Below are 27,713 nucleotides of genomic sequence, written 5' to 3' on the forward strand. Positions count from 1 at the left end.
GAAGGAGAGAGAGAGGGACGGAGGAAGAGAGGGGGAGAGAGAGAGGGAGGAAGAGATGGGGAGAGAAAGAGAGGAAGAGAGGGGGAGAGAGAGAGAGGGGGAGAGGGAAAGGAGAGAGAGAGGGAGGAAGAGAGGGGGAGGGAGAGGGAAGAAAGAGAGAGGAAGAGAGAGAGAAAGAGAGAGGGGGAGAGAAAGAAAGAGAGAGGGAAGGAGAGGGAGGAAGAGAGGGAGAGGATGATAGCGAGGGAGAGAGGGAGAGAGAGACGAAAGAGAAAGAGAGAGAGAGAAAGAGAGAGGGAGAGAGAGGGAGGGAGAGAGGGAGAGGGTGCGAAGGAGAGAGAGAGAGAGGGAGGAAGAGAGGGGGAGAGAGAGGGAGAGGGAAGAAAGAGAGAGAAAGAGAGAGGGAAGGAGAGGGAGGAAGAGAGGGAGAGGATGATAGCGAGGGAGAGAGGGAGAGAGAGACGAAAGAGAAAGAGAGAGAGAGAAAGAGAGAGGGAAGGAGAGGGTGGAAGAGAGGGAGAGGATGATAGCGAGGGAGAGAGAGGGAGAGAGAGAGGAAAGAGAAAGAAAGAGAGAGAAAGAGAGGGGGAGAGAGAGAAAGAGAGGGAAGGAGAGGGAGGAAGAGAGGGAGAGGATGATAGCGAGGGAGAGAGGGAGAGAGAGACGAAAGAGAAAGAGAGAGAGAGAAAGAGAGAGGGAAGGAGAGGGTGGAAGAGAGGGAGAGGATGATAGCGAGGGAGAGAGAGGGAGAGAGAGAGGAAAGAGAAAGAAAGAGAGAGAAAGAGAGGGGGAGAGAGAGAAAGAGAGAGGGAAGGAGAGGGTGGAAGAGAGGGAGAGGATGATAGCGAGGGAGAGAGAGGGAGAGAGAGAGGAAAGAGAAAGAAAGAGAGAGAAAGAGAGAGGGAAGGAGAGGGAGGAAGAGAGGGAGAGGATGATAGCGAGGGAGAGAGGGAGAGAGAGACGAAAGAGAAAGAGAGAGAGAGAAAGAGAGGGGGAGAGAGAGAAAGAGAGAGGGAAGGAGAGGGAGGAAGAGAGGGAGAGGATGATAGTGAGGGAGAGAGGGAGAGAGAGAGGAAAGAGAAAGAAAGACAGAGAGAGAAATAGAGGGGGAGAGAGAGAAAGAGAGAGGGAAGGAGAGGGAGGAAGAGAGTGATAGCGAGGGAGAGAGGGGGAGGGAGGGAGAGGGGGAGAGAGAAAGACAGAAAGAGGGAAGGAGAGAGAGAAAATGGAGGGTTCTTTTAATTCATTTATTTTACACACAGATAATGTTCAACTTACAGTCATTTATTTAGAGACTGTTTGAAGTTACAGCAGCACTAAAAAAAAAATGACTGTTGGATTAAAAAAACCATGTTTTTTTTAAAAAATGCTTTAAAAATATCGGGGTTTTTAAAAATTTAAATCAGATGTTTTAAAATCAAATGTTTTTTTAATAAAATGCCTTTGGAGTAAAAAAAAAGAATCTATCCAAAGGTCGTTTTCTACGTCAGATGCGTTAATCGTTGAGTTCTTGCTCCGCGTGGAGGGAGCTTCGTTACGCAGCCTGAGGAGGCTGAAGATGGGGAGATATCGACATTTTTGGCCGAACTCCCCCAAAGCCTCCGGGATCTGCAAAATCTCCCTAGGAAACCTTCATTTCCTTTGCAAATCATCCCACGGAAGGTTCCAACTGCCATCCAGGAGTCCTTCCATTGAGAGAGCGCCTGGCATTTCAGACCCACCCGGGGAGCGCCTGGGAGCGGGAATCCACTCGCCTGCTGCCCGCCACGCCCCTCACCTGGTAGTGTCCTCGCCGCATCACCCTTGCTGCCCCATTGAAGTGAATGAGACGGTCGGTGAGTCAACCGCGGCTCAGAGGAGGAGCCGCTGCGGCTCTTTAAAGAGCATGATTTAAATCAAATGGATTTAAATCAAGCCTTTTTATGAGTGATTTAAATCACGCTGATTTAAATCACGACTTAAATCGTCGTGGTTTAAACCAGCGTGATTTAAATCATCGTGGTTTAAACCAGCGGGATTTAAATCGTCGTGGTTTAAACCAGCGGGATTTAAATCATGATTTAAACCAGCGGGATTTAAATCGTGGTTTAAACCAGCGTGGTTTAAATCGTGGTCTAAATCAGCGTGGTTTAAATCGTGGTCTAAATCAGCGTGGTTTAAATCATGGTTTAAACCAGCGTGGTTTAAACCAGCGTGATTTAAATCATGGTTTAAATCAGCGTGATTTAAATCGTGGTTTAAATCAGCGAGATTTGAATCAGTGTGATTTGAATCACCGTGATTTGAATCAAATTTCCCCCGCTTTCTACCGTTGTTTGCACTTACGACGCTGTCAACACCCCCCAGGGCCACATGATCCAAATTCCGACATTTGGCAACCGGCATAGACAGCTAATCCTTGACTCACAACAATTTGTTTCACAGTTACAACGGCATTGGAAAAAGGGGCTTATGGCCATTTTTCACACACGCATGATCTTTGAGGCGTCCCTGTGATCAAAATTTGGACACTTGGCAACTGACTCGTATTTTTGACGGTCGCAGTTCATGTGATCCCCTTTTGTCACCTTCTGACGAGCAAAGTTAACCCAGACCCACTTAACGACTGTGCTACTAACTTAACAACTGCTGTGATTGACTTAATGACGTCGGCAAAAAAAAAAAAGAGTTGTAAAATTCACTTAACAAATGTTTCACTCAGCAACAGAAATTTTGGGCCCCGTTGTGGTCCTAAGTCGAGGACTGCCTGTATTTATGACGGTTGCAGCGTCCCGGGCTTATGCGATCGCATTTTATGAGCAAAGGGAATGATACTCACTTATCAACCGTATCACCGACTGAACGTCTGCAGGGATTCACTTAGCAACGGGGACCAAAAAAAGACTGCAAAACGAGGCAAAAAGCCTCGCTTAACGACAGAAACCTGGGGCTCAATAGCGGTCATACGTCGAGGACTACCCGTACCCGAGGGAGAAGAAATATTACGCAAGCCTTTTGCAGACTTGAGCAAGGAGAGGTGAAGGAGAAAAACAGGACGGAGGGGATCCGCTCGGGATGAAGCTCTGAGGCCTCCAGAGATCAGGTTGCTTGGAGCCCCAGAGGCTGTTTGTCCCTTGACTGGGCTCTCCGTCCCGGTCACACGCTCTGGCCACCGGTCAGCTGCCGGTCCTGTTTGGCCACCTGTTCCCAGGAACCCTGCGGCCTCTTTCCAGGAAGAAGGAGAAAGGTGCCAGGTCACCTCCTGCGGCCCCCAGCCCTGACCAGGGGAAGGGTCAGTCGAGTCAGCCCAAGGACCCTCTGGCTGCCCACCAGGGGTTTCTCTTTCTCTGAAGACGTTTCGCTTCTCAGCCAAGAAGCTTCTTCAGCTCTGACTAGATGGTGGTGGTGGTGGTGGGAAACGGAAGGATTTAGATTAGATTGACAGAGTTGGAAGGGACCTTGGAGGTCCTCTAGCCCAACCCCTGAAAACAGCCCAGAAATTGGCCCCAAATGGCTTGTTTTTGGATTGTTTTAAGGATCCTTGACAGGCTGTTTTCTGGGCATTTCAGTCCAGTCTCTTCCCTCTTCCAGGGATGAAGCTCCCAGAACTTCTGAACTTCTGTTCCATGGGTTGATTGCTCTCACTGTCAGAAAGTTCCTCCTTATTTCCAGGTTGAATCTCTCCTTGGTCCGTTTCCATCCATTCTTCCTCATCTGGCCTTCAGGTGCCTTGGAGAATAGCTTGACCCCTTCCTCCTCTCTGGGGCAGCCCCTCAGATACTGGAATGCTACTCTTGTGTCTCCCCTGGTCCTTCTCTTCTCTACATTGGCCATACCCAAATCCTGCAACCATTCTTCAATACGTTTTAGTCTCCAGGCCTTTAATCATCTTCTTTGCTCCTCTTTGCATTTTTCCCAAAGTCTCTTTATTCAGATTAACAGAGTTGGAAGGCACCTTGGAGGTCATCTAGTCCAACCCCTCTGGCCCCAAGCAGGAGACCCGACTACAGCAGTTCTGACAGATGGCAGTCCAGTCTCTTCTTGAAAGCCTCCAGGGATGAAGCTCCCACAACTTCACAAAGCAATTTCTCTTCCATGGGTTGATTGTTCTCCCTATCAGAAAATTCCTCCTTATTTCCAGGTCGAATCTCTCCTTGGTCAGTTTCCATCCATTCTTCCTTTTCTGGCCTTTGGCTGCCTTGGAGAGTAGCTTGACTTCCTCTTCTTTGGGGCAACCCCTCAGATATTGGAAGAGTGCTATCATGTCTCCTCTGGTCCTTCTTTTCATTAAACTAGACATACCCAGTTCCTGCAACCGTTCTTCCTACGTTTTAGCCTCTAGTCCCCCAATCCTCTTTCTTGCTCTTCTCTGCACTCTTTCCAGAGTCTCCGCATCTTTTTTATAATGTGGGTGACCAAAACTAGAGAGGTTGAGAACATAAGATATTCTTGTGGGTGACATAAGAGCAGTCTTCCAATATTTGAGGGGCTGCAATAGAGATGAAGGGGGTGGGTGTCAACCTATTCTCCAAAGCACCTGAAGGCAGGACAAGAAGCAAATAGTCAAGGAGAAAAGAACCTAGAAATAAGGAGGAATTTCCTGACAGTGGTCACCACAATATAAAAAAAGATGCGGAAACTCCGGAAAGAGTGCAGAGAAGAGCAACAAAGAGGATTAGGGGACTGGAGACTAAAACATATGAAGAACGGTTGCAGGAACTGGATATGTCTAGTTAAATGAAAAGAAGGACGAGGGGAGACAGGATAGCAGCCTTCCAATATCTCAGGGGCTGCCCCAAAGAAGAGGGAGTCAAGCTGTTCTCCAGGGCACCTGAGGGCAGAACAAGAAGCAATGGGTGGAAACTAATCAAGGAGAGAAGCAACTTAGAACTGAGGAGAAATTTCCTGACAGTGGGAACAATTAATCAGTGGAACAGAAGTTGCCTCCAGAAGTTGTGAATGCCCCAACACTGGAAGTCTTTAAGAAGATGCTGGATAGCCATTTGTCTGAAACAGTATAGGGTTTCCTGCCTAGGCAAGGGGTTGGACTAGAAGATCTCCAAGGTCCCTTCCAGCCTGTTATTGTGTTAAAGGCTAAAAGGTATGAAAAACAGTTGCTGGAATTGGGGATGTCTAGTTTAATGAAAAGAGGTAATAGGTTGACATGATAGCATCTTCCAATACCTAAGGGGCTTCCCCCCAAAAGAAGGGGGGGTTCAACAACTTCTCCAAAGCACCTCAGGGCAGGAGAAGCAGCAATGGGTGGAAACTAATCAAGGAGAGAAGCAACTTAGAAATGAGGAGGAATTTCCTGACAGTGGGAACAATTAACCAGTGGAACAGAAATTGCCTCCAGAAGTTGTGGGTGCTTTTAAGAACAGGTTGGACAACCTTCCTTTTGTTTGAAACGATGTGGACTCTCCTGCTTGGGCAGCGGGGTGGACTGGAGGACCTTTTAAGGTTCTCCTCCCATTCTGCATTCTGAAAGGAGCTTCCTCCTTCGCAACGGCCGCATTGAGATTGGCCAAACTGTGAAGCCTTCGGATGGGAGCCAGCCCATCTCTGGCCCGTTTCAAATTCCTTCCCTCCGGTCTCGTTTCTGGCCAGCTGCTCCTTCAAAACACCCTTTCGAAACCCCCTGATATCCGAGACCCCCCCCGGGGGCACCTGACAGCCACGTGGCTGGAAACGGGGAGTCTGGTCACTGGAAACACAAAACAAGTTGCCAAAGATTGTGGCTCCTGTTACAAACACAAGCCCGGAGGGGGGAGGTTGCATGAGAAATCTATATCTATATATAGATATAAACACGGCCGTGTGTGTCTCTGTCTGTGTGTGTACCAGCATAACTCTGGAACGCCTTGAGCAATTTCAACCAAACTTGCAACACAGAGGACTTACACCCTGGAGAGAAATACTGTGGGGGTAAGACACCCCTCACACACCCTCGGGGTGTGCATTCTGTTACGATACAGCCTGTTGTGCGGCTTCTACTGTACTGCTGCAAAACGGCTTCTACTGTACAGCGCAGTGGAGTTGCCAACGGCTTCACACTTCTCCACGAGGGGGCTCCCTCCGGTAAGGGGGAAAATCCAACATTAGAAATTACGTTTGGTTATCGGCTAGTAGGAGAATAATAACAGAATAAAAGAAGGGAAGGGGCCTGGGAGGTCTTCTAGTCCAACCCCACGCTTGAGGACGACCCTATACAGGTCGTCCTCTACTTATGACCACAACCGAGCCCCAAAAGTCTATTGCTAAGTGAGTTTTGCCTCCTTTTACAACCTTTCTTCTCACCATTGTTAAGTGAATCACTGCAGTCGTTAAGTGAGTCACCCGGTTGTTAAAAGTGAATCTGGCCACCCCATTGACTTTGCTGGTCAGAGGTTCACAAAAAGGGATCACGTGACACCCCCCCCCGGGGACACTTGGCAACCGTCATATAGGTGAGTCAGTTGCCAGGACTAGGGGTTACGGGCAGTCCTCAACGTATGACCACAACGGAGCCCCAAAATTTCCCTTGCTGAGTGAGATGGTCACTAAGTGAGCTTCACTTCGTTTTACGACCTTTCTCGCCACGTTTATTAAGTGAATCGCTGCAGCTACGGTATTACCTTAGCAACACAGTTGTCAAGCGAAGCACTGTGGTTGTTAAGCTAGTAACCTGGTTGTTAAGTGAATCCGGCTTCCGCCCACTGACTTTGCTCGTCAGCTGGTCGCAAAAGGGGATCGCGTGACCCCCGGACGCTGCAACCGTCATAAATACGAGTCAGTGGCCAACCGGCTGAATTTTGATCATGTGACCGCAGGGATGCTGCAGCGGTCGTAAGTGTGAAACACGGTCCCTTTTTCCCCCCAGGGCGGTTGTAAACTCCGAACAGTCACTAAATCAGTGTTTCTCAACCTTGGCGACTTTAAGTCCTGTGGACTTCAACTCCCAGAATCCCCCAGCCAGCTGTGCTGGCTGGGGGATTCTGGGAGTTGAAGTCCACAGGACTTAAAGTCGCCAAGGTTGAGAAACACTGCACTAAATGAACTGTTGTACGTCGAAGGCTCCTTGCAGAAGTACAACCGTGTGTGTGGGTGTGTGTGTGGGCCCCCCCAGCCCCCGTTCCAGCCGCCTGTGCCCACCTGGCCAGGAGGATGCCCTGGTACTCTTCCAGCTGGCGCATGAAGCTGGGGTTGGGCTTGGTGACGGTGCGGCGGTCCTTGACGTAATCGTAGGCCCGGTCGAGGTTCCAGCCGTACTCCTTCATGGCGTAGGCGATGACGGTGGAGGCCGACCGGCTGACCCCCATCTTGCAGTGGACCAGGCACTTGGAGCCGTTCTTCCTGGGGGCATGGCAGGAGGGAAGGAAAGAGAAGAGGGTCAGCGCATCACGTCCACAAGGAGGGAAGGTTCTGGCCATTGCCCGGCGCCTGCCTGTCCGTCCATCCGTCCACCTACCCAGCCCATCTGTCCATCTCTCATCCATCCGTCCACCGAACTGTCTGTCTGTCTGTCCCTCTATATACCTACTATCCATTCATCCATCCATCATGTCTGTCTGTCTGTGTCTATCTGTCTATTTGCATTCTCTTTCTCATCTATCTGACTGTTCATCTGTCTATATCTATCCATCCGTCCGTCCGTCTTTCTGCAATCTCTCTCTTCCGTCTGCCTGTCTGTCCCTCTGCCTACATCCTTCCATCCACTCATCCATCCCCTCCCCCCCTATATCTATATATCTATTGCTTGCATCCATCCATCCATCCATCCATCCATCCATCCAAACAACCAGTCTGCCTGTTTATATGTCTATTTGTCTATCTGCAATCTCTCTCTTTCATCTGTCTGTCCCTCTATATCTCCATCCATCCTATATCTATCTATTCCATCCATCCATCCATCCATCCATCCATCCATCCATCTATTGCATCCATCTATATATCTGCCTGTTTATCTGTCTATTTGTCTATCTGCAATCTCTCTCTTTCATCTGTCTGTCCCTCTATATCTCCATCCATCCATCCTATAGCTATCTATTCCATCCATCCATCCATGCAGTCTGCCTGTCTATCTGTCTGTCTGCAATCTCTCTCATCCGTCTGTCCCTCTCTCTATATATCCATCCATCCATCCATCCATCCATCCATCCATCCATCCATCCATCCATCCATCCATCCAATATATCTATATATTCCAACCATCCATCAGGTCTGTCTGTCTGTCTATCTGCAATCTCTTTCTTTCTCATCTGTCCGTCCGTCTGTCTATATCCATCCATCCGTCTGTCCATCCGTCCGTCCATCTATCTAATCTACAATCTCTCTCTCTCTCATCTATCTTTCTTTGTCTATATGGGTTTGTCTGTCTGTCCGTGTATATCTATCTATCTGTCTGTCTGTGTCTGTCTCTCCATTACCTCTCTCTTTCGTTTGCCTGTCGGCCTCTATCCATCTATCTTGCCATTTTGATCTCATAGGCAGAAAAGCAGGACCGAAATCTACCAACTTACACACACCGGAGTCTGTGTCAGAGCTGTGTTTCCCAAAAGTGAGGGATCAGCACCCCAAGTCTTGATTTCCCTAACCAGATGGAATTCCCTCCTCCTGCTTCAGCCATTTGGCTGTAGTTTAAATCAGGGGTCTCCAATCTTGGCAACTTTAAGACTTGTGGACTTCAACTCCCAGAATCCCTCAGCCAGCTTTGCTTTAAGACTTGTGGACTTCAACTCCCAGAATCCCTCAGCCAGGAATTCTGGGAGTCGCTCCGCCCCGGCTCTTGAGTGATTCTACACTGCCCAATAAATTGGAAGCCACCACGAGAGGCCGAATGAATTGCAGACCCAAAAGGAAGCCAGCAAGAAGGGACTCACTTTGCTTTGGAGATGAACTTGTAGGTGTCGTTCCAGTAAGCCAGCAGATCCGTCGCCTCTTCGTCGTAAACTCGGATATTGTGGTATTCGAAAACTCCCGGGAAGAAATTATCAATTTCACGAGTGACGTTCAGAATATACCTCACCCTGCAGGGAAATGGGAGGGGTTGCATTGCTCGTTTCTTTGTTTGCATCCTGCCTTTATTGTTTATACAAAGAAGAGAATATAATATAGAATAGAATACAATAGAAATAGAAATAGAAATAGAAATGAATAGAATAGAAATAGAATAGAAATAGAATAGAACAGAATAGAAATAGAACAGAAATAGAATAGAATAGAATAGAATAGAATTAGAATAGAACAGAAATAGAATAGAATAGAAATAGAAATCAATAGAATAGAAATAGAATAGAAATAGAATAGAACAGAAATAGAATAGAAATAGAACAGAAATAGAATAGAATTAGAATAGAATTAGAATAGAACAGAAATAGAATAGAATAGAAAGAAATCAATAGAATAGAAATAGAATAGAAATAGAACAGAATAGAAATAGAATAGAAATAGAACAGAAATAGAATAGAATTAGAATAGAACAGAACAGAACAGAATAGAATAGAAATAGAAATGAATAGAAATAGAAGAGAAGAGAACAGAAATAGAATAGAAATAGAACAGAATAGAAATAGAAATGAATAGAATAGAAATAGAATAGAAACAGAATAGAACAGAATAGAAATATAATAGAAATAGAACATAAATAGAATAGAATTAGAATAGAATTAGAATAGAACAGAAATAGAATAGAATAGAAATAGAAATGAATAGAGTAGAAATAGAATAGAACAGAATAGAAATAGAAATGAATAGAATAGAATAGAAATAAGAACAGAATAGAAATAGAACAGAACAGAAATAGAATAGAATAGAAAAGAATAGAATAGAATATAAATAGAATAGAATAGAAAAGAAATAGAATAGAAAAGAATACACTAACAGAGTTGGAAGGGACCATGGAGGTCTTCTAGTCCAACCCCCTGCTTAAGGCAAGAAAGCACTTCAGACAAAGAGAAATATTACTAGACCTCATACTCCAAAGTAAACAAATAAACATATAAATAAGCAAGCAAATAACAAAACAAACAAACCCCCCACCCTTCTGGCCTTGGGTGCAGTTACTCTCCCTTTGCTACAGGGAGGGATGAGGACCAAGTGCCTCCAATAGAGATGCAGGTGTGAAAGTATCTGTGCCCCTCCTCCCTGCAGATGTTGCAAATGTCCTTGGGAGCCCATCACACTTCTTCCCCTTTGGCGTAACCTCCTTTTTCAGCCTGGGAACCCTTTTCCTGCAGGGAGTTTGGCAACAGCCAAGGATAAGATAAGCCCCGGCTGGTCTCTGTGCAAACATATTTATAAATATAGCAAAAAAAGAGCTTCAGGAGTTGGTGGCGGCTTCCTGCTGTTCCCAATCGGACGGGCAGAGAGAAGGAAAGGCATATGGGAATGCAAAAGACCAAAGCTTGTGTTGTCGTGAGGACAATTTTCACGGCCAACTCACCAGCGGTGGGATTCAGGCGGTTCGGATGCTAATTTTACATCTGGGTCGCCAAACTGGTAGTTGGAAGGACTGGCTGGCCGCGCCCACCCCTTTCCCCTCCCAGGAGTCTCCACGCAGCCCGTTTTGGATGCCAGGTAAGAACGGGGCCCGCGCAGAGTCCCTGGGAGGGGGAAAAACGGGCCTCCCAGAAGTTCAGAAATAGGCAAAAATGCCCCCCCACCCGCCCCATGGTGCAGGAGGCCAAGTGGGCCACGCCCACCCAGCAACCGGAGGGCAGACAACCGATGTCTAAAATTTTTGAATCCCAACCCTAACAACTCACCCTCTGGTTTGCAATTCTTCCAGGTTGGAGGCGTTCCACTCCGAACCCTGCAGAAGCGGGCGAGAAAACACAACAGTTGTCACGTCAGCCGAGAGCGTGGCTGGTCACGCGAGTAATAATAGTAATAATTTAAAAAATGCCAAACATGGCGATATCAGGGGACGGAAATATTCGAAACTGCCGGCTAAGAATTCTTTGGAGCGTTGTTGCCTTCCGATTGGTCTCAGATACTGTGCAAAATTACCCAGAGATTCTCAACTTCAGCAGTTTTGAAAAGGGTGGACTTCAACTCCCAGAATCCCTCAGGCCGCAAGGAACTCTGGGAGTTGTAGTTCACAGGTTTTAAAGTCCCCGAGGTTTACAGAGATTGGTATGCTGGCTGGGGGATTCTGGGAGTGGAAGCCCACCCCTCTTAAAGCAGGCTGGCTGGGGGATTCTGGGAGTGGAAGCCCACCCCTCTTAAAGCAGGCTGGCTGGGGGATTCTGGGAGTGGAAGCCCACCCCTCTTAAAGCATGCTGGCTGGGGGATTCTGGGAGTGGAAGTCCATCCCTCTTAAAGCCGGCTGGCTGGGGGATTCTGGAAGTAGAAGCCCACTCCTCTTAAAGCAGGCTGGCTGGGGGATTCTGGGAGTGGAAGTCCTCCCCTCTTAAAGCAGGCTGGCTGGGGGATTCTGGGAGTGGAAGTCCTCCCCTCTTAAAGCAGGCTGGCTGGGGGATTCTGGGAGTGGAAGTCCTCCCCTCTTAAAGCATGCTGGCTGGGGGATTCTGGGAGTGGAAGCCCACCCCTCTTAAAGCAGGCTGGCTGGGGGATTCTGGGAGTGGGAGTCCACCCCTCTTAAAGCATGCTGGCTGGGGGATTCTGGGAGTGGACGTCCATCCCTCTTAAAGCAGGCTGGCTGGGGGATTCTGGGAGTGGAAGCCCACCCCTCTTAAAGCAGGCTGGATGGGGGATTCTGGGAGTGGAAGCCCTCCCCTCTTAAAGCATGCTGGATGGGGGATTCTGGGAGTGGAAGCCCACCCCTCTTAAAGCAGGCTGGCTGGGGGATTCTGGGAGTGGAAGCCCACCCCTCTTAAAGCAGGCTGGATGGGGGATTCTGGGAGTGGAAGCCCACCCCTCTTAAAGCAGGCTGGATGGGGGATTCTGGGAGTGGAAGCCCACCCCTCTTAAAGCAGGCTGGATGGGGGATTCTGGGAGTGGGAGTCCATCCCTCTTAAAGCAGGCTGGATGGGGGATTCTGGGAGTGGAAGCCCTCCCCTCTTAAAGCATGCTGGCCGGAGGATTCTGGGAATTGAAGTCCACAGATCTTAAAGTGGACACCCCTGATCTAAGTTGTACAATTCTTCCAAAACTGAACTATCCGTTCTACCACGCTCCACGCAGAATCGTAACCCATGAATCAATTTTGGGGAATTTACTCCAACTTTGGAAGCGGTTTCACTAGTGGAACTGGAAGTGAGGGGTAAATTTGTGTGAGACTGAAAAAGAGAACTCCTCTGTCCTGTGGCAGGAAAGCCTCACCAGAAAGACGTGGTCGAAGATCTGCGTGGGGCTGTCCATCTGGCCCAGAATGACGATCATTTCATTGTCAATGAATTCCTTAAATTCGCGCAGGTTGCATGCCATCTGCATTTCCAGCTCCGTTCGGATCTGGGGTGGGAAGGAGTGAGAGATAATAGAATGTAATAAAATAACAGAGTTGGAAGGGACCTTGGAGGCCTTCTAGTCCAACCCCCTGCTTAGGCAAGAAACCCTACGCCACTTCAGACAAATGGCTCTCCAACATCTTCTTAAAGACTTCCAGTGTTGGAGCATCTACAACTTCTGGTGGGAAGTTGTTCCACTGGTTAATTGTTCTCACTGTCAGGAAATTTATCATCAGTTCTAAATTGAGGCAGCCTTAATGGAAGAGGACTCGGCTTTCCCAAAACATTTTTTGCAAAAATAAATTAAAAAATAAACAAGTAATTTAAAAATGAAATATTTTAAATAAAACAGGCAAAACAATTTAAAATAAAATACAGTTAGTGTTTTCCCTTCTATACATTTCTATCTTGCATTCATGGTCCCCTTATTCGTTATCCATGTACAATTCTTTATTTATTTATACTTAGCTACTTATGACCAAATATTATTTACCTATATTGTGCTTTATATTTTTACTGTCATTTATTCTCTTACATACAGTTATAGGTGTACAGTCACATAGTTATTCTTTTTCTTTGCCATTCTTATACGATTGTTATTCCATTTAAAAGGTTATAAAGTATAGTTTAAAATGCCTTGTTTACCATCCTTCGCACCTGCTAAGACACCACCTTGTTTTCTCTTTCTTTTCCTTTCTCCCTCCCTTCCTTCTCTACTTCCTTCCTTCCTCCTCTCCTTCCCCTTCTTCCTTCCCTTACCTCTCCCCTACTCCTACCCTCTTTCTTCTCCTTCCTACCCTCTCTCCTTCTCTTTTTCTCTCTTCCTCCCACCCACCCACCCACCTCTCCTTACCTCTTTCTTCTTCCCCTACCTCTCCTCCACATCTCACTTTATTTTCTCTTTCTTTTCTTTTCTCCCTCCCTTCCTTCTCTACTTCCTTCCTTCCTCTTCTCCTTCCCCTTCTTCCTTCCCTTCCTTCTCCTCTACTTCTACCCTCTTTCTTCTCCTTCCTATCCTCTCTCCTTCTCTTTCTCTCTCTTCCTCCCTCCTTGGCTAGTTTCTATCCGTTGATGGAGACTAGCCAAAGAGCGCCCGTTCCCTGATCCACAAAGGTCTCCCTTCCCACCCCACTCACCTCCTTGGACGTGATGTTCTCCAGATCCTTCTGCATCATAATCTCTCGCAGCTTGGTCTTGATCAAGCGTTCTGTCCGCTCGCGCTCCGTGGGGCTGAAAGGAGGGAAGCCACAAGGGGGAAATCAGGGGGAGGAAATGGACGTGGGCGAGGAAGGGCCTCGGGGGTCGGAAAGGGGCGCAGAATCTGACAGCACCCCACAACCTCTTCCTTTCCCGGTTCCCTTTCCCTCTGGCGCATCCGTGGTCGGCATCTATGCATTCAACTTAATTTATTTTAAGGTAAAGGTAAAGCTTCCCAGGAACATATCTGCCAGTCGTTCCCGACTCTAGGGGGCGCTGCTCATCCCCGTTTCAAAGCCGAAGAGCCAGCACTGTCCAAAGACGTCTCCATGGTCATGTGGCCGGCATGACTCAACGCCCGAAGGAGCATGAAACGCTGTTCCCTTCCTACCAAAGGTGGTTCCTATTTTTCCACTTGCATTTCTTACGCGCTTTCGAACTGCTAGGTTGGCAGAAGCTGGGACAAGTCACGGGAGCTCACTCCGTTACGCGGCGCTGGGGATTCGAACCGCCAAACTGCCGACCTTTCTGATCGACAAGCTCAGCATCTTGGCCCCTGAGCCACAGTGTCCCATATTGATTTATTTTATGGATGCTTTTATTGTTTTGATGGTTCTTTAAATGGTTTTTATCGTTCTAGAAGCTATGGCCAGGAGTCCCTCGGTTGAGTGTGGAAGCCACATACAGCGGTCCTCGACTTACAACGGTTCACTTAGCGACCAAAATGGCAACGGCACTGAAAAAAGTATATCTTATGTTTCTCACACTGGTGACCGTTGAGGCATTCCCCCATGAGTAAAATGCCCGACACTTGACAAATAACTCATATTTATGACGGTCGCAATGTTCTGGGGGTCACGCGATCCCTTCCAACGAGTGACGTCTACGGGGGGGGAAGCCAGATTCGCTTAACAACCAAGTGACGAACTGCAGTGATTCATTTAACAACCGTGCCACTAACTTAAGGACTCCGGCGGTTCGCTTGAAACGCAGTGGTGAGGAAGCTCTTTAAAACGGGGCCAAACTCAAACTTTTAACACCCGTCTGGCTTAGCCACAGAAATCCAGGGTCTCCTTTGCGGTTGTAAGGTGAGGACCCCCCCCCCCCCGCCGTAACTCGAAGGAAAAAAAGTCAATGAACCCAACGGCCGTTTCTCCTCTGGGTTCAAGGTCAGAGGGTGGAAATTTTTTTTGGGGGGGGGGACATTATTTATTTTATTTTATTTTAATTTAATTTTTAAAAATTATTTTATTTTATCAATTTCATATATACATTCACAATTATATGATCTCATAACTGTTATTAATAATATGTATTTATAACAATTTTTCCCTACTGTTAACAATATACTTGAAGATTGCTTTTTTAACATCCCATAGATCCATCTTATCTTACAACGGTCCTACTTCTTCTTCCCTCCCTCCCTCTTTCCTTCCCTCGTTTCTTCTCTCCTACTCCCCTTCCTTCCCTCCTTCCCCTTCCCTCCTTCTCTCCTTCCCTCCTTCCTTCCTTCCCTCCTTTCTTTTCTCCTTCTCTCCTTCCTTTCCCCCTTCCTTTCCTCCTTCCTTCCCCCCTTCTCTCCTACATTCCCTCCTTCCTTCCCTCCTTTCTTCTCTCCTACTCCCCTTCCTTCCCTCCCTCCTTCCCCTTCCCTCCCTCCCTCTTTCCTTCCCTCGTTTCTTCTCTCCTACTCCCCTTCCTTCCCTCCCTCCTTCCCCTTCCCTCCTTCTCTCCTTCCTTCCCTCCTTCCTTCCTTCCCTCCTTTCTTTTCTCCTTCTCTCCTCCCTTTCCCCCTTCCTTTCCTCCTTCCTTCTCTCCTACATTCCTTCCTTCCTTCCCTCCTTTCTTCTCTCCTTCTCTTCTTCCTTCCCTCCTTCCTACCCCCCTTTCTTCTCTTTCTTCTCTCCTTCCTTCCTTCCTCCTCTCCTTTCCCTTCTCTCCTTCCCCTTCCTCCCCTTTACCCTTCCCCTCTTCTTCCCATTCCTCCCCTCTTTCCTACTCTTACATTCGAGGGTGGAAATTTTAGGAAGGCGATGGGCGGCATCCCTGGAATAACCACAGGGTCCGTTTCGTGGCCTCCTGGCCCTGCACGGATAAGGGCATCTGGCAACGCGTTAGCTCCAGCCTCCTTTCCGCATCCTTTACCGTTCCTGGAGAGGTGTGAGCCGTCCAGGTTTCCTTATATGGCACCAAGAAATGACCTCCGTGCATTCCGGCAGCCTCTCTGGATCTATCGCCGGCTTTAAAAATAGCCCCAAGGGGATGAAAGCTGCCGGGCGACTCCAAACGGAGCCCAGCCGGTGCCATAAATGTCCAGACAGCCAGGAAGGGGCAGGAGAGTTCGGCCAAAAGGGTGTGTGTGTGTGTGCAGATGCTTTGGGCCGGGGGTGGTGGGGTGCTTTCATTTTTCACTGCAGCATCCCCACTTGTCACATGATCAAAACCCAGAGGCTTGGGAACCGGTTCATATTTATTGGCACATCTGGTTCGCATTTACGACCAAGGTCACGCGATCCACTTTTGTGACCTTCTAACCCACAAAGTCCGTTTGGCGGGGGGGGGGGGAGAAAGAAGCCCGATTCACTTAACAACCGTGTGATTCGCTTAACTGTTGCAGTGATTCACTTAGTGATTGTGGCAAGAAAGGTCGTAAAATGGGGCAGAACTCTCTTTTAACAAATGTTTAGCAACAGTTTAGCTCCGTTTTGGGGTCAGAAGTCAAGTCAAATAGCAATAGCAATAGCAGTTAGACTTATATACCGCTTCATAGGGCTTTCAGCCCTCTCTAAGCGGTTTACAGAGTCAGCATATGGCCCCCCACAGTCTGGGTCCTCATTTCACCCACCTCGGAAGGATGGAAGGCTGAGTCAACCTTGAGCCGGTGAGATTAGAACCGCTGAACTGCAGATAACAGCCAGCTGAAGTGGCCTGCAGTACTGCACCCTAACCATTGCACCACCTCGACCTTTCCCCCCCCTTCCTAGCAGCCCCCTCTCCCCCCCCCCCCCGATCTACTTACACGTCTGTGAAGAGCGCCGGGGAATCTGGGCGGTGGGACTGGACATCCTGCATGGCGTTCCACTCGTTGACCGAGGACTGGTCGGAGTTGATGTGGCTCTCGTAGTAGCTGACCCAGGTGAGGAATAGGCTGCCCGGGTAGTAGTTGTGGACGCGGGCCACTTCGCAGGCTTTGTGTAGGCTCTGCAGGGCTGACCTGGGGGGTGGGGTGGGGGGAAGAGAGAGGACAGAGGAGATGGTTGAGTAAAGGGAAATATTTGTAGCTCAGGGAGGGTCTGTGGGGGTCCTTGGGGCTCTCTGAGCTGGGCTGTTTTCTTGCGGGCCTTTCACGACCCAACTAGGGAACAACATCAGTGCTAGAAGGGAGAGAGGTTTGTGGAGAGGAGGAGGAGGAAGAGGAGGGGAGGAGGAGGAGGAGGGAGAGGAGGAGGAGGTAGGAGGAAGGGGAGGAGGACTGTGGGGTCCTTGGGGCTCTCTGAGCTGGGCGGTTTTCTTGCGGGCCTTTCACGACCCAACTAGGGAACAACATCAGTGCTAGAAGGGAGAGAGGTTTGTGGAAAGGAGGAGGGGAGCAGGAGGAGGGAGAGGAGGAGAAGGTAGGAGGAAGGGGAGGAGGACTGTGGGGTCCTTGGTGCTCTCTGAGCTGGGCTGTTTTCTTTCAGGCCTTTCATGACCCAACTAGGGAACGTCATCAGTGCTAGAAGGGAGAGGGGGTTTGTGGGGAGGAGAAGGAAAAGGAGAAAAAGGACTGTGGAGGAGGAGGGAAGAGGAAGCGAAGGAAGGAGGAGGAAGAGGAGAAGGGAAGGGCTAGTGAAGTGGTCCTTGGTGCTCTCTGAGCTGGATGGTTTTCTGGCAGAAGTTTCATTATCCAGCCAGGGAACATCATCAATGCTAGAAGGGAGAGGGGTTTGCAGGGAGGAGGAGGAGGAGGAGGGGAGGAGGAGGAGGGAGAGGAGGAGAAGGTAGGAGGAAGGGGAGGACGGACTGTAGTGTCCTTAGTGCTCTCTGAGCTGGGTGGTTTTCTTGAAGACCTTTCATGACCCAGCTAGGGAACGTCATCAGTGCTAGAAGGGAGAGGGGGTTTGTGGGGAGGAGAAGGAAAAGGAGAAAAAGGACTGTGGAGGAGGAGGGAAGAGGAAGCGAAGGAAGGAGGAGGAAGAGGAGAAGGGAAGGGCTAGTGAAGTGGTCCTTGGTGCTCTCTGAGCTGGGTGGTTTTCTGGTAGACGTTTCATTATCCAGCTAGGGTACATCATCAATGCTAGAAGGGAGAGGGGTTTGCAGGGAGGAGGAGGAGGAGGAGGAGGAGGAGGAAGAGGAGAAGGAAAGGGGTACTGAAGTGGTACCCTTGGTGCTCTCTGAGCTGGTTTTCTTGCAGACTTTTGATGGCCCAACTAGAGAACAACATCATCAGGGTTAGAAGGGAGAAGGGTTTGTGGAGAGGAGGAAGTGAAGGAGGAGGAGGAGGAAGAGGGAGAGGAGGAGAAGGGAGGGGGAAGAGGAGGAAGGACTGTGGGGTCCTTGGTGTTCTCTGAGCTGGGTGGTTTTCTGGCAGACATTTCAAGACCCAACTAGATAACAACATCAGTGCTAGAAGGGAGTGGGGTGTGTGGAGAGGAGGAAGAGGAGGAGGAGGGAGAGGAAGACGATGACTGTGGGGTCCTTGGTTCTCTCTGAGCTGGGTGGTTTTCTCAAAGACGTTTCAAAACCCAACTAGGGAACGTCATCAGTGCTAGAGGGAGTGGGGTGTGTAGAGTGTAGGACAAGGGTGGGCATTTTTCATACTGATGACGGTGGAGGAGGAGGAGGAGCAGGGGAGGCGGAAGACAAAGCCCTTGGTGTTCTCTGAGCATGGTTGTTTTCTTGCAGACCTTTCGTGACCCAACTAGGGAACGTCATCAGTCTGCTTTTGCTGCAAAGGCAGAGGGCGACTGGGGCTAGTGGTGGTGTTGGGAGATGTGGATTCAATGAAAACATCACGTAAACACGACAGCCATGTTAAACGCTTGGCATGGACTTGGTCCCCGGCGCACCTGACTGCCACCCTCCAAAATGAACCCATGCCAAGGGAAGGAAAGCTGGATGAACCGTCTCCTCTCTTATTCCCACGAAGGTCACCGCTGGCTTTCTCGGAATACAAAAATAGCAGGTGACCTCAAATGGGGTAAAGCTTTCCCTGAAGGTGGGAGAAGGGTGGGGGCTCTCCCGGAAAAGGAGAAGGGGTGGAGGAGACGGTGAAAGCTGTTTTGATCCGCCAGTGGTCTGTGGAGCTGGCAGCAGATTCAGACAGTGAGGAGGGTTGGGGAGGAACCTGGGCCAGTCCTGGAGTCTGGGGAAGGCTCGGATGAGGGCTCTGTGTCGGAGGCAGAGAGGGGGCCAGGGCTGTCTGACAGTTATCAGCTGCCTTCGGAGTCAGAGATCAGTGGGGCAGAAGAACAGGTGGAGCCTGTTCCCAGTGTGCGCATGCACAGAATGGCCAGACAAAGGGAACAGCTAAAGAACAGGGGTCGACTTGGGAGTAAGGCCGCAGGTGGACGGTGAATGGCCCCTCCCAGAGGGAATAAAAGAGGAGCAAAAGGGGAGTGGAGTTTGCAGGAGACAAGTAGTTTCACTTGGGAGTAAGGCCACAGGTGGACGGTGAATGGCCCCTCCCAGAAGGAATAAAAGAGGGAGTGCCAGGGGAGTGGAGTTTGCAGGAGACCATTAGTTCACTTAATTGTTTCGTGACTCTCCGAGGCTCCTTAACAAGTTCTGCAGACATCGGCCTGGCAGCTCTCCAAGCCAGATGAGGTCTGTGACCGTAAATCCTCCCTTGAAAGACTTTGATGGATGGGAAGGAGCAGAATTCACAGCCAATTAGTAAAAGGGTTTTTTGTCGGGACCAGGAGTTTGATTCAGAGGGGGCCAGAGCCGTCTGACAGTTATCAGCTGCCTACAGAGTCGGACATCAGTGGGGCAGAAGAACAGCTGGAGCCTGTTCCTAGTGTGCGCATAGGCTTGCAGCGTGGCCAGAGACGCAGAAACGGACTCACCACATGGCCTGCACGGACACCGGTTTGAAGATGTGGATCCGATTGTCGGTGGAGACGCTGAAGCCGCTGTAGAAAGAGAAGGGGGTCTGAAACCTTTGAACTCCTCCACATTTTTAACAAGAGTTTTTCTCCTTGGACGCTTCAAACAATTGAGCTTAAAAGTTAAGGAGGTTGGGAAAGTTTATGCTCTCCCCCTCCCCCTGTGGTGGAAGCCCTCCCCTCTGAAATCAAGGCTGGCTGGGGGATTCTGGGAGTGGAAGTCCTCCCCTCTGAAATCAAGGCTGGCTGGGGGATTCTGGGAGTGGAAGTCCTCCCCTCTGAAATCAAGGCTGGCTGGGGGATTCTGGGAGTGGAAGTCCTCCCCTCTGAAATCAAGGCTGGCTGGGGGATTCTGGGAGTGGAAGTCCTCCCCTTTTAAAGCCTGCTGGATGTGGGATTCTGGGAGTGGAAGTCCTCCCCTCTTAAAGCATTCTGGCTGGGGGATTCTGGGAGTGGAAGTCCTCCCCTCTTAAAGCCTGCTGGATGGGGGATTCTGGGAGTGGAAGCCCACCCCTCTTAAAGCATGCTGGCTGGGGGATTCTGGGAATGGAAGCCCACCCCTCTTAAAGTGGCTAAAGTTGAGAAACACTGCCGTAGGCTACCCCAGTGCTGTTGAGGGAGAAAATGTGGGTGCCAGGTGGAAGGGAGGGCTGTTTCCTAAGCTCAGGGGAGACCCAGTACTTACCCATCCCCGTCCAAATGGATGAGCGCATCGCTCCAGAGGGGCAGGACCAATCCCATTGTGCAAACCGTGCTGCAGGAGCAATAAAAAGGAAGGTTGAAGCATTTAGCAACCTCAGAGACTTGAACCCAGGACCAAAGTTTCACCCACGCAAGAAAGAGCCTGTTTTGTCTCCAGGGATGTGAGACACAATTGTGTGTAAGCGACTCCAGTCTCAGGGCCATGCGACACGCAGGTAAATCCTTCAGCAAATCCTCGACTCACAACTATTTTATTAATGACCTCTCCAACTTACAACGGTACTGTCGAAAGGGATTGAGGACCAGTCCTCGCACTTATGACCAACACGATACCCTACCGTCATGGGATTAAATTTTAGGCAATTTTAATTGGCGACTGGCATGGATATTCAATAGTTGTAGCGTCCGGAGATCATGTAATGGCCATTTGGGACCTTCCCAGCTGGCTTCTGTCAATAGGTTTCGCTTAACAACGGCAGGATTCACTTAACAACCTCAGCGATTCGCTGAAGAACCACTGGCAAAAAAGGGTTGCAAAATGGAGGACAACTCATTTATATTTTTTGTTATCATGTATTATTAAATGTATTTCATAACGTCACAATTGTCTTGCTTAGTAGCGGAACGCTTGGCTTCAATTGTGGTCGTAAGTCGAGAACTAGTTAGCCTTTTTAAGTTCCTTAAAAAAAAAAAGAATTTGATGCACCCTGATTTTTACTTAATATAGATTATAAAATTTTTACCAAAATACTAGCGAATAGGTTAATGTTGGTTATTAGAGCAATTGATTCATAATGATCCAATAGGTTTTATACAAAGGAGACAAATGAGAAATAATGTAAGACAAATTGTTAATATACTGGAATATTTGGGAAAGAATAACCAAATCCCTGCTGCGCTTATATTTCTAGATGCCGAGAAAGCCTTTGATCGAGTGAATTGGCAATTTTTATTGAAAATAATGCAAAAAATGCAAATAGGAGAGCGTTTTTTACAATCAATTAAAGCAATATATCAGGAACAAACAGATCAAATCATAGTCAATGGAAGCTTAACAGACTCATTTAAAATCGACTTGTCCCTTATCCCCATTATTGTTTATCATAACTTTGGAACTATTGTTGAAGAAAATACGGGGTTCAGATGATTTACAGGGAATCAAGATTAGGCATCAAGAATATAGAGTACGTGTTTTCGTGGATGATTTGGTTATAACATTAACCCAACCACAGGAATCTAGTAAGGTTTTAATGAATAGGATTAATCAATACAGCCAAGTGTCCGGATTTAAAATAAATGTAGGGAAAACAAAGATGCTAGTTACAAATATGAACACTAAAAAAAGGGAAGACTTAGAAGGAATGACAGGATGTGGAATAGTTAAAAAGGTCAAATATTTAGGAGTATATATTTCAACCTCAAATGGGAAGCTATGTAAGTATAATTATGAGACCACTATGGCGCAGCATACAGACAGAGATGAAAAATTGGGAGAAATTACAATTATCTCTGCTGGGAAGGATAGCAGCAGTGAAAATGAATATTCTACCTAAATTTTTATTTCTTTTTCAAATGATACCAATACTTAAAAAAGATGTGAATTTGCTAGAATGGCAGAAGGGAATTAATAAATTTGTATGGGCAGAGAAGAAGCCGAGAATAAAAACTAAAAATAATGCAAGATGTGCGTGAGAGAGGAGGTTTGAAATTACCCAATTTTAAACTATATTATGAAGCAGTAGTTTTATCGGTAATTAGTGACTGGATTAACTCAACAGATGATAGAATACTTAATATCGAGAACTAGTTAGACTTTTTAAGTTCCTTAAAAAAAAAAAAGAATTCGATGGGCCCTGATTTTTTTTTTTCTCATTGTGAATTGGCCTGAGATTTTGAGGTTCAAAAATATCATTTAAAAACAAAAATCAGCGGTTAAGGTAAATATGCGAATAAAAGCAGCTGGTTTTATTCACTTAACTATGTTACTGCTGATTTTGTTTCAGCTTTTATTTATTTTTGAATTCACAATATTCATTGCTGATTTTTTTCAGCTTTTAATTTTTTATTCACTATATTGGTTACCGCTGATTTTGCTTCCACTGATTTATTTATTTTATTCACATTATTTATTACTGCTGATTATATTTCAGCTTCTGTTTATTTTTTTATTCACTTTATTTACGTTGCCGCTGGTTTATTTTCACCTTGTTTATTTTTTAAATTCAGATGATTTGTGACTGCTGATTTTATTCCAGCTCCTATTTATTTTTTATTCACTTTATTTACGTTGCCGCTGGTTTATTTTCACCTTGTTTATTTTTTAAATTCAGATTATTTGTGACTGCTGATTTTATTCCAGCTCCTATTTATTTTTTATTCACTTTATGTGGCCGCCGATTTTATTTCAGCTTATTTTTATTATTACTTGTTACTGCTGATTTTAGTTCAGCTTATTTAATGCACTTTGTGTTACGGCTGATTTTATTTTTCCAGCTTGATCCGAAGAGGGAGGAAAGGTCTTTCTGTCCTAAGTTGTTTCCTTGACCTTGATTTTGGTCCAGCTTGGGGGGGGGGGGGGGGGAGTTTGCCCCCCCCCCATGTGTCTAGCCGTCTGGCCGTCCCTCCTGACCTGCTTCGAATTTCCAGCCTCGATTTAGCCTTGTTGCTGGGGTCTTTGGAGGAAGGGGGGGGGCAGGGCAGGACAGGAGAACGTCCCTAAAAATATCCCCAGGGTTGGCAGCCAGGGAGGCTGGTTTCCCCTTCTCCTGCCACCTCCTTCTTTCCTTTCATGCTCCTCCTGTGGTGGCAAAGCTGTGGCAAGCACAGCCCCCTCGGTGGGCACCTGAGCTGTTGCCCCAGCTCAGCTCCACCGCGCAGGCGTTCACCAGCGGGTCTTCGGTTGTCTGCTGTGCATGCGCGGGGTGCATGTGAGAGATGCGCAAACATGCGCAGAGGATTGTGTGTGCATGCACGGGGGGAGGAACCGGGGGGGGGTACGCTGTGCCGCCTCTCCGCAGTCTCTTTTTTGCTCCCAGGAGGCTGCAGAGGCGCCTACTAGGCCCAAAATGGGGCACAAGGGGGGGGGGGACGGGGGAGAGTGCGCATAGGGGTGTCACATTATGGGGGTTGCATGGCATTATGGGTGTGAGAAATCAAAGGGACTCGTGCGTGCGTTTTCAGCACATGACGGCAAAAAGGTTTAGCCATCACCGTGATACTCCATTGTCACGGGACATGATCTGGTCCTCGCGCTTACGACCATCACACAGCATTCCCCTCCCACCTCCGTTGAAGCGACTGGGTGAAGTTATAATGGCTTTGGGAAAAGGGACCTGGTCCTCGCGCTTACGACCATCACACAGCATTCCCCTCCCACTTCTGTTGAAGCGCCCAGGTAGTTATAATGGCTCTGGGAAAAGGGAATTAAGACCTGGTCCTCGCATTATGACCTGGTCCTCGCATTTATGACCATCGCACAACATTTCTCCTCCCACTTCCATTGAAGCGACTGGGTGAAGTTATAATGGCTTTGGGAAAAGGGACCTGGTCCTCGCGCTTACGACCATCACACAGCATTCCCCCTCCCACTTCCGTTGAAGCGACTGAATGAAGTTATAATGGCTTTGGGAAAGGGGACCTGGTCCTCATACTTACGACCATCACACAGCATTCCCCTCCCACTTCTGTTGAAGCGACCAGGCAAAGTTACAATGGCCGTGAGAAAAGGGAATTAAGACCTGGTCCTCGCATTACAACCTGGTCCTCGCACTTACGACCATTGCACAACATTTCCCCTCCCACATCCGTTGAAGCGACCATGTGAACTTACAAAGGCCCTGGGAAAAGGGTCTTACGACCTGGTCCACGCACTTACAACCTGGTCCTCACACTTACAACCACCATGCAGGATCCCCCCCCCCCGGTCACATCATCAAGATGGGCCCCTGGCGTGGATTTAAGACGGTTGCAGCAGTCCCATGATGGCAATTGGTGTGAGTGGGCAAAGCTGATACGGTGGAGCCGCATTCGAATCACGACAAAGTGGGGGGGTCATTGAATGAGAGTGACGCGCTTAACAACCGTTGCGAAAAAGGTCGCAAAAATTGGGTGCGATTCAGCTAATAATCGCAACCGAAAGCCATGTTTTTCAACCTTGACCGGCGGACTTCAACTCCCAGAATTCCCCAGGCAGCTGGGCTGCCTGGGGAATTCTGGGAGTTGAAGTCCGCTGGTCTTAAAGGGGCCGAGGTTGCATTCCCCTGCCTCGGAGGGAGGGGGCGCTGTCCAGCAGGATCCTTCAGAATGACTCACCTGTCATTGGACGAGAAGTCCACCCCCAGGACGATGCTCTCCTCCGTGTCCTGCCGGCCATTGGTCGAGACCACCACCATGTAACGGGTGCGGTTCTGATAGCTGCTTTCCAGTCTCACCGCCTAGGAAGGAGGGGGGGGGAGGCCAAGAGAGGCGGCTTACGGTTAACAACGGAATCACGGGAAGGGACCTTGGAGGTCTTCTAGTCCACCACCACCCCCCCTTACTCAAACAGGAGACCCAAGACCCTTCCCGACAAAAGGTTTGTCAAATCTCTTCTTTAAAAACGTGAATGGATGTGGATGGATGGATGGATGGATGGATGGATGGAAGGAAGGAAGGAAGGAAGGAAGGAAGGAAGGAAGGAAGGAAGGCAGGAATCACTGATTACCCAGTTTGGTAATGAAATGTCTGCAAGAAAACCACAAAGCTCAGAGAACACCAAGGACTCCATAATCTTCCTCCTCCTCCTTCCCTTCCTCCCCCCTTCCTCCTTCTCCTCTTTCTCCTTCTCCTCCTGTTCTTTCTCCTCCTCCTTTTCTTCTCTTCTCCTCCTCCTTCCCTTCCTCCTCCTCTTCTTTCTCCCCCTTCCTCCTCCTCCTTTTCTTCTCCTCCTTTCTCCTCCTCCTCTTTTCACCTCCTCTTTCCCTCCTTCCCTCCCTCCCTCCCCCTCCTCTTCTTCTTTCTCTCTTTCCTCCTTTTCTTTCTCCTCCTTCCCTCCCTCCCTCTTCCTCCTCTTTCACCTCTTCTTCTTTCTCCTTCTGCACCTCTTCTCCTCTTCCTTCCCTTTCTCTTCCCTTTCTCCCCCCTTCCTCCTCCTCCTCTTTCTCCTCCTCTACTTTCTCCTTCTCCTCTTCTTTCTCCCCCTTTTCTTCTTCTCCTTTCTCCTCCTCGTTTCTCCTTCCCTTCCTCCCCCTTCCTTCTCCTCTTTCACCTCCTCCTCCTTTTCTTCTCCTCCTTCCCTCCCTCCTTCACATCCCATCCTCACTCCTTTTATCCCTTATCCTCTCCTCTTCTTCTTTCTCCCCTTTCTCCTCCTCCTCCTCTTTTCTCCTCCCCTTCCTCCTCCTCCTCCTCTTTCTCCTCCTCCTCTTCTTTGTCCTTCTCTTCCTTCTCTTCTTTCTCCTTCTCCCCTTCCCTTCCTCCTCTTCTTTTTCCTCCTCTTTCTCCTCCTCCCCCCACCCTTCTAGCACTGATGGCGTTACCTAGCTTGGCCACGAAACATCTGCAAGAAAACCACCCTTCTCAGTGCCCTCAATGCCAACCCTGACCTCCAAACATTCTCCTTTCACTCAAAACCAGAACAGCTGGAAGAACTCACCCCGTGGTGGGTGCCCAGCTTCAAAGGAGAACCGCACACGGAGGGTGAGAGAGAGATACGCGTACAGAGGTTCCCTCCACCCCGGATGTAACGGCCACAGCAACAGTGACACAGCGGGCACCAAAGGGGCACCAAGGAGCGCAAGTCACTTCCAAGAAGGCGAGAGGAAGTTCACCCACGAGGTGCCCGCCAGGCAGAAGATGCCCAAGGAAGAACGTCATAGCAGATGCTATTTTTTTTGCAGGAATTAAGGGTGAATCTGTCGTGTGTGTTGCCCCCCCCCCCGAGCTTCTCCCTTGAGGGGCGACTGGCAAAGCGGGGCTCCAACCCCAATCATGTTGAACCCCACAATTAGGCTTCACCCCACACACACACACTTATTCTCAGCCAAGAAGCCACAAGTGGAGGCGGAAGTCACCGCGGGTCGTCTGATGCGTTTGCCCACCCTGGCTGCCAGCTAAGTTTTCATCTACGGGGAGTCCTCGGCGTGTGACCAAAATCGAGCCCAAAATTGCCACTGCTAGGCAAGACCGTTGTTAAGTGAATCCTGCCCCATTTTTACAACCTTTCTTGCCCCAGATAGAAGAGAATAAAAATAGAATAGCTATTAGAGTAGAAGCAGCAATGAATAGAATAGAATAACAGAGTTGGAAGGGACCTTGGAGGTCATCTAGTCCCACACCCTGCCTAGGCAGGAAATCTCCTGACAATCAGAAAGGAAGGAAGGAAGGAAGGAAGGAAGGAAGGAAGGAAGGAAGGAAGGAAGGAAGGAAGGAAGGAAGGACAGCAGAATAACTGAGTTGGAAGGGACCTTGGAGGTCTCCTAGTCCAACCCCCTGCTCATGGAAGAAACCCCCTGATGAACAGACAGGAAGAAAGGGAGGGAGGGAGGGAGGATAGCAGAATAACTGAGTTGGAAGGGACCTTGGAGGTCTTCTAGTCCAACCCCCTGCTCATGGAAGAAACCCCCTGATGAACAGACAGGAAGGAAGGAAGGAAGGAAGGAAGGAGGGAGGGAGGGAGGGAAGGAGGAAGGATAGCAGAATAACTGAGTTGGAAGGGACCTTGGAGGTCTTCTAGTCCAACCCCCTGCTCAGGGAAGAAACCCCCTGATGAACAGACAGGAAGGAAGGGAGGAAGGAAGGAAGGAAGGAAGGAAGGAAGGGAGGGAGGGAGGGAGGGAGGGAGAGAAGGGAGGGAGGGAAGGAGGAAGGATAGCAGAATAACTGAGTTGGAAGGGACCTTGGAGGTCTTCTATCCAACCCCCTGCTCAGGCAGGAAACCCTTAACCATTTCAGACATGGGGGCTGTCCAGCCTCCTGAGTGAAACACTGCAGTTGTTAGTAACCTGGACGTTAAGTGAATCTGCTTTCTCCCAGTGACTCTGCTGCTCAGAAGGTTGCAAAGGGGGAAAATCCCGTGTCCCCGGGAGACTGAAACCGTCATAACTACAATCCAGGCGTCCCATGGCCATGGGGATGCCGCCAGAGCCGTAACTGCGAGAACGGTCATAAGTCACTTTTTTCAGTGCTATATGGTCACTAAATGGGTGGTTGTAAACTGAGGACTCTCTGTAGGCAGCTGGGGGCTGTGAGGGCTGGGTTAGAACAAGCCGAAGGGACCAAGGCCTGAATCACCAGATTATAATCTGAAAAAAACTTTTAACTGAGCAACAAAGGGGAACTAAATTGCCCACTAACTACACATATAAGTGCTCTCTCACACACACAA

General features: G+C 48.7%; 1 protein-coding gene across 1 annotated transcript in view; it reads right to left on the minus strand.

The window, feature by feature from the left end:
• The window catches only part of LOC116523366 (protein phosphatase Slingshot homolog 2-like), a 36,925-nt gene extending 12,137 nt beyond the window's left edge, over positions 1-24,788 (minus strand). The window contains exons 1-9 of the mRNA XM_032238467.1: positions 24,662-24,788; positions 20,334-20,402; positions 19,610-19,675; positions 16,582-16,776; positions 13,502-13,595; positions 12,241-12,369; positions 10,722-10,768; positions 8,838-8,984; positions 7,111-7,311 (exon numbers count right to left, since the gene is read on the minus strand). Of these exons, the coding sequence (XP_032094358.1) occupies positions 7,111-7,311; positions 8,838-8,984; positions 10,722-10,768; positions 12,241-12,369; positions 13,502-13,595; positions 16,582-16,776; positions 19,610-19,675; positions 20,334-20,402; positions 24,662-24,741 (1,028 nt within the window). The 5' untranslated portion in view covers positions 24,742-24,788. The remainder of the gene's footprint in view (positions 1-7,110; positions 7,312-8,837; positions 8,985-10,721; positions 10,769-12,240; positions 12,370-13,501; positions 13,596-16,581; positions 16,777-19,609; positions 19,676-20,333; positions 20,403-24,661) is intronic.
• Between the last annotated feature and the right edge of the window lie 2,925 nt (positions 24,789-27,713).

The sequence above is a fragment of the Thamnophis elegans genome, unplaced genomic scaffold, assembly GCF_009769535.1.
Source record: "Thamnophis elegans isolate rThaEle1 unplaced genomic scaffold, rThaEle1.pri scaffold_216_arrow_ctg1, whole genome shotgun sequence".
In the NCBI taxonomy this organism is placed as follows: domain Eukaryota; kingdom Metazoa; phylum Chordata; class Lepidosauria; order Squamata; family Colubridae; genus Thamnophis; species Thamnophis elegans.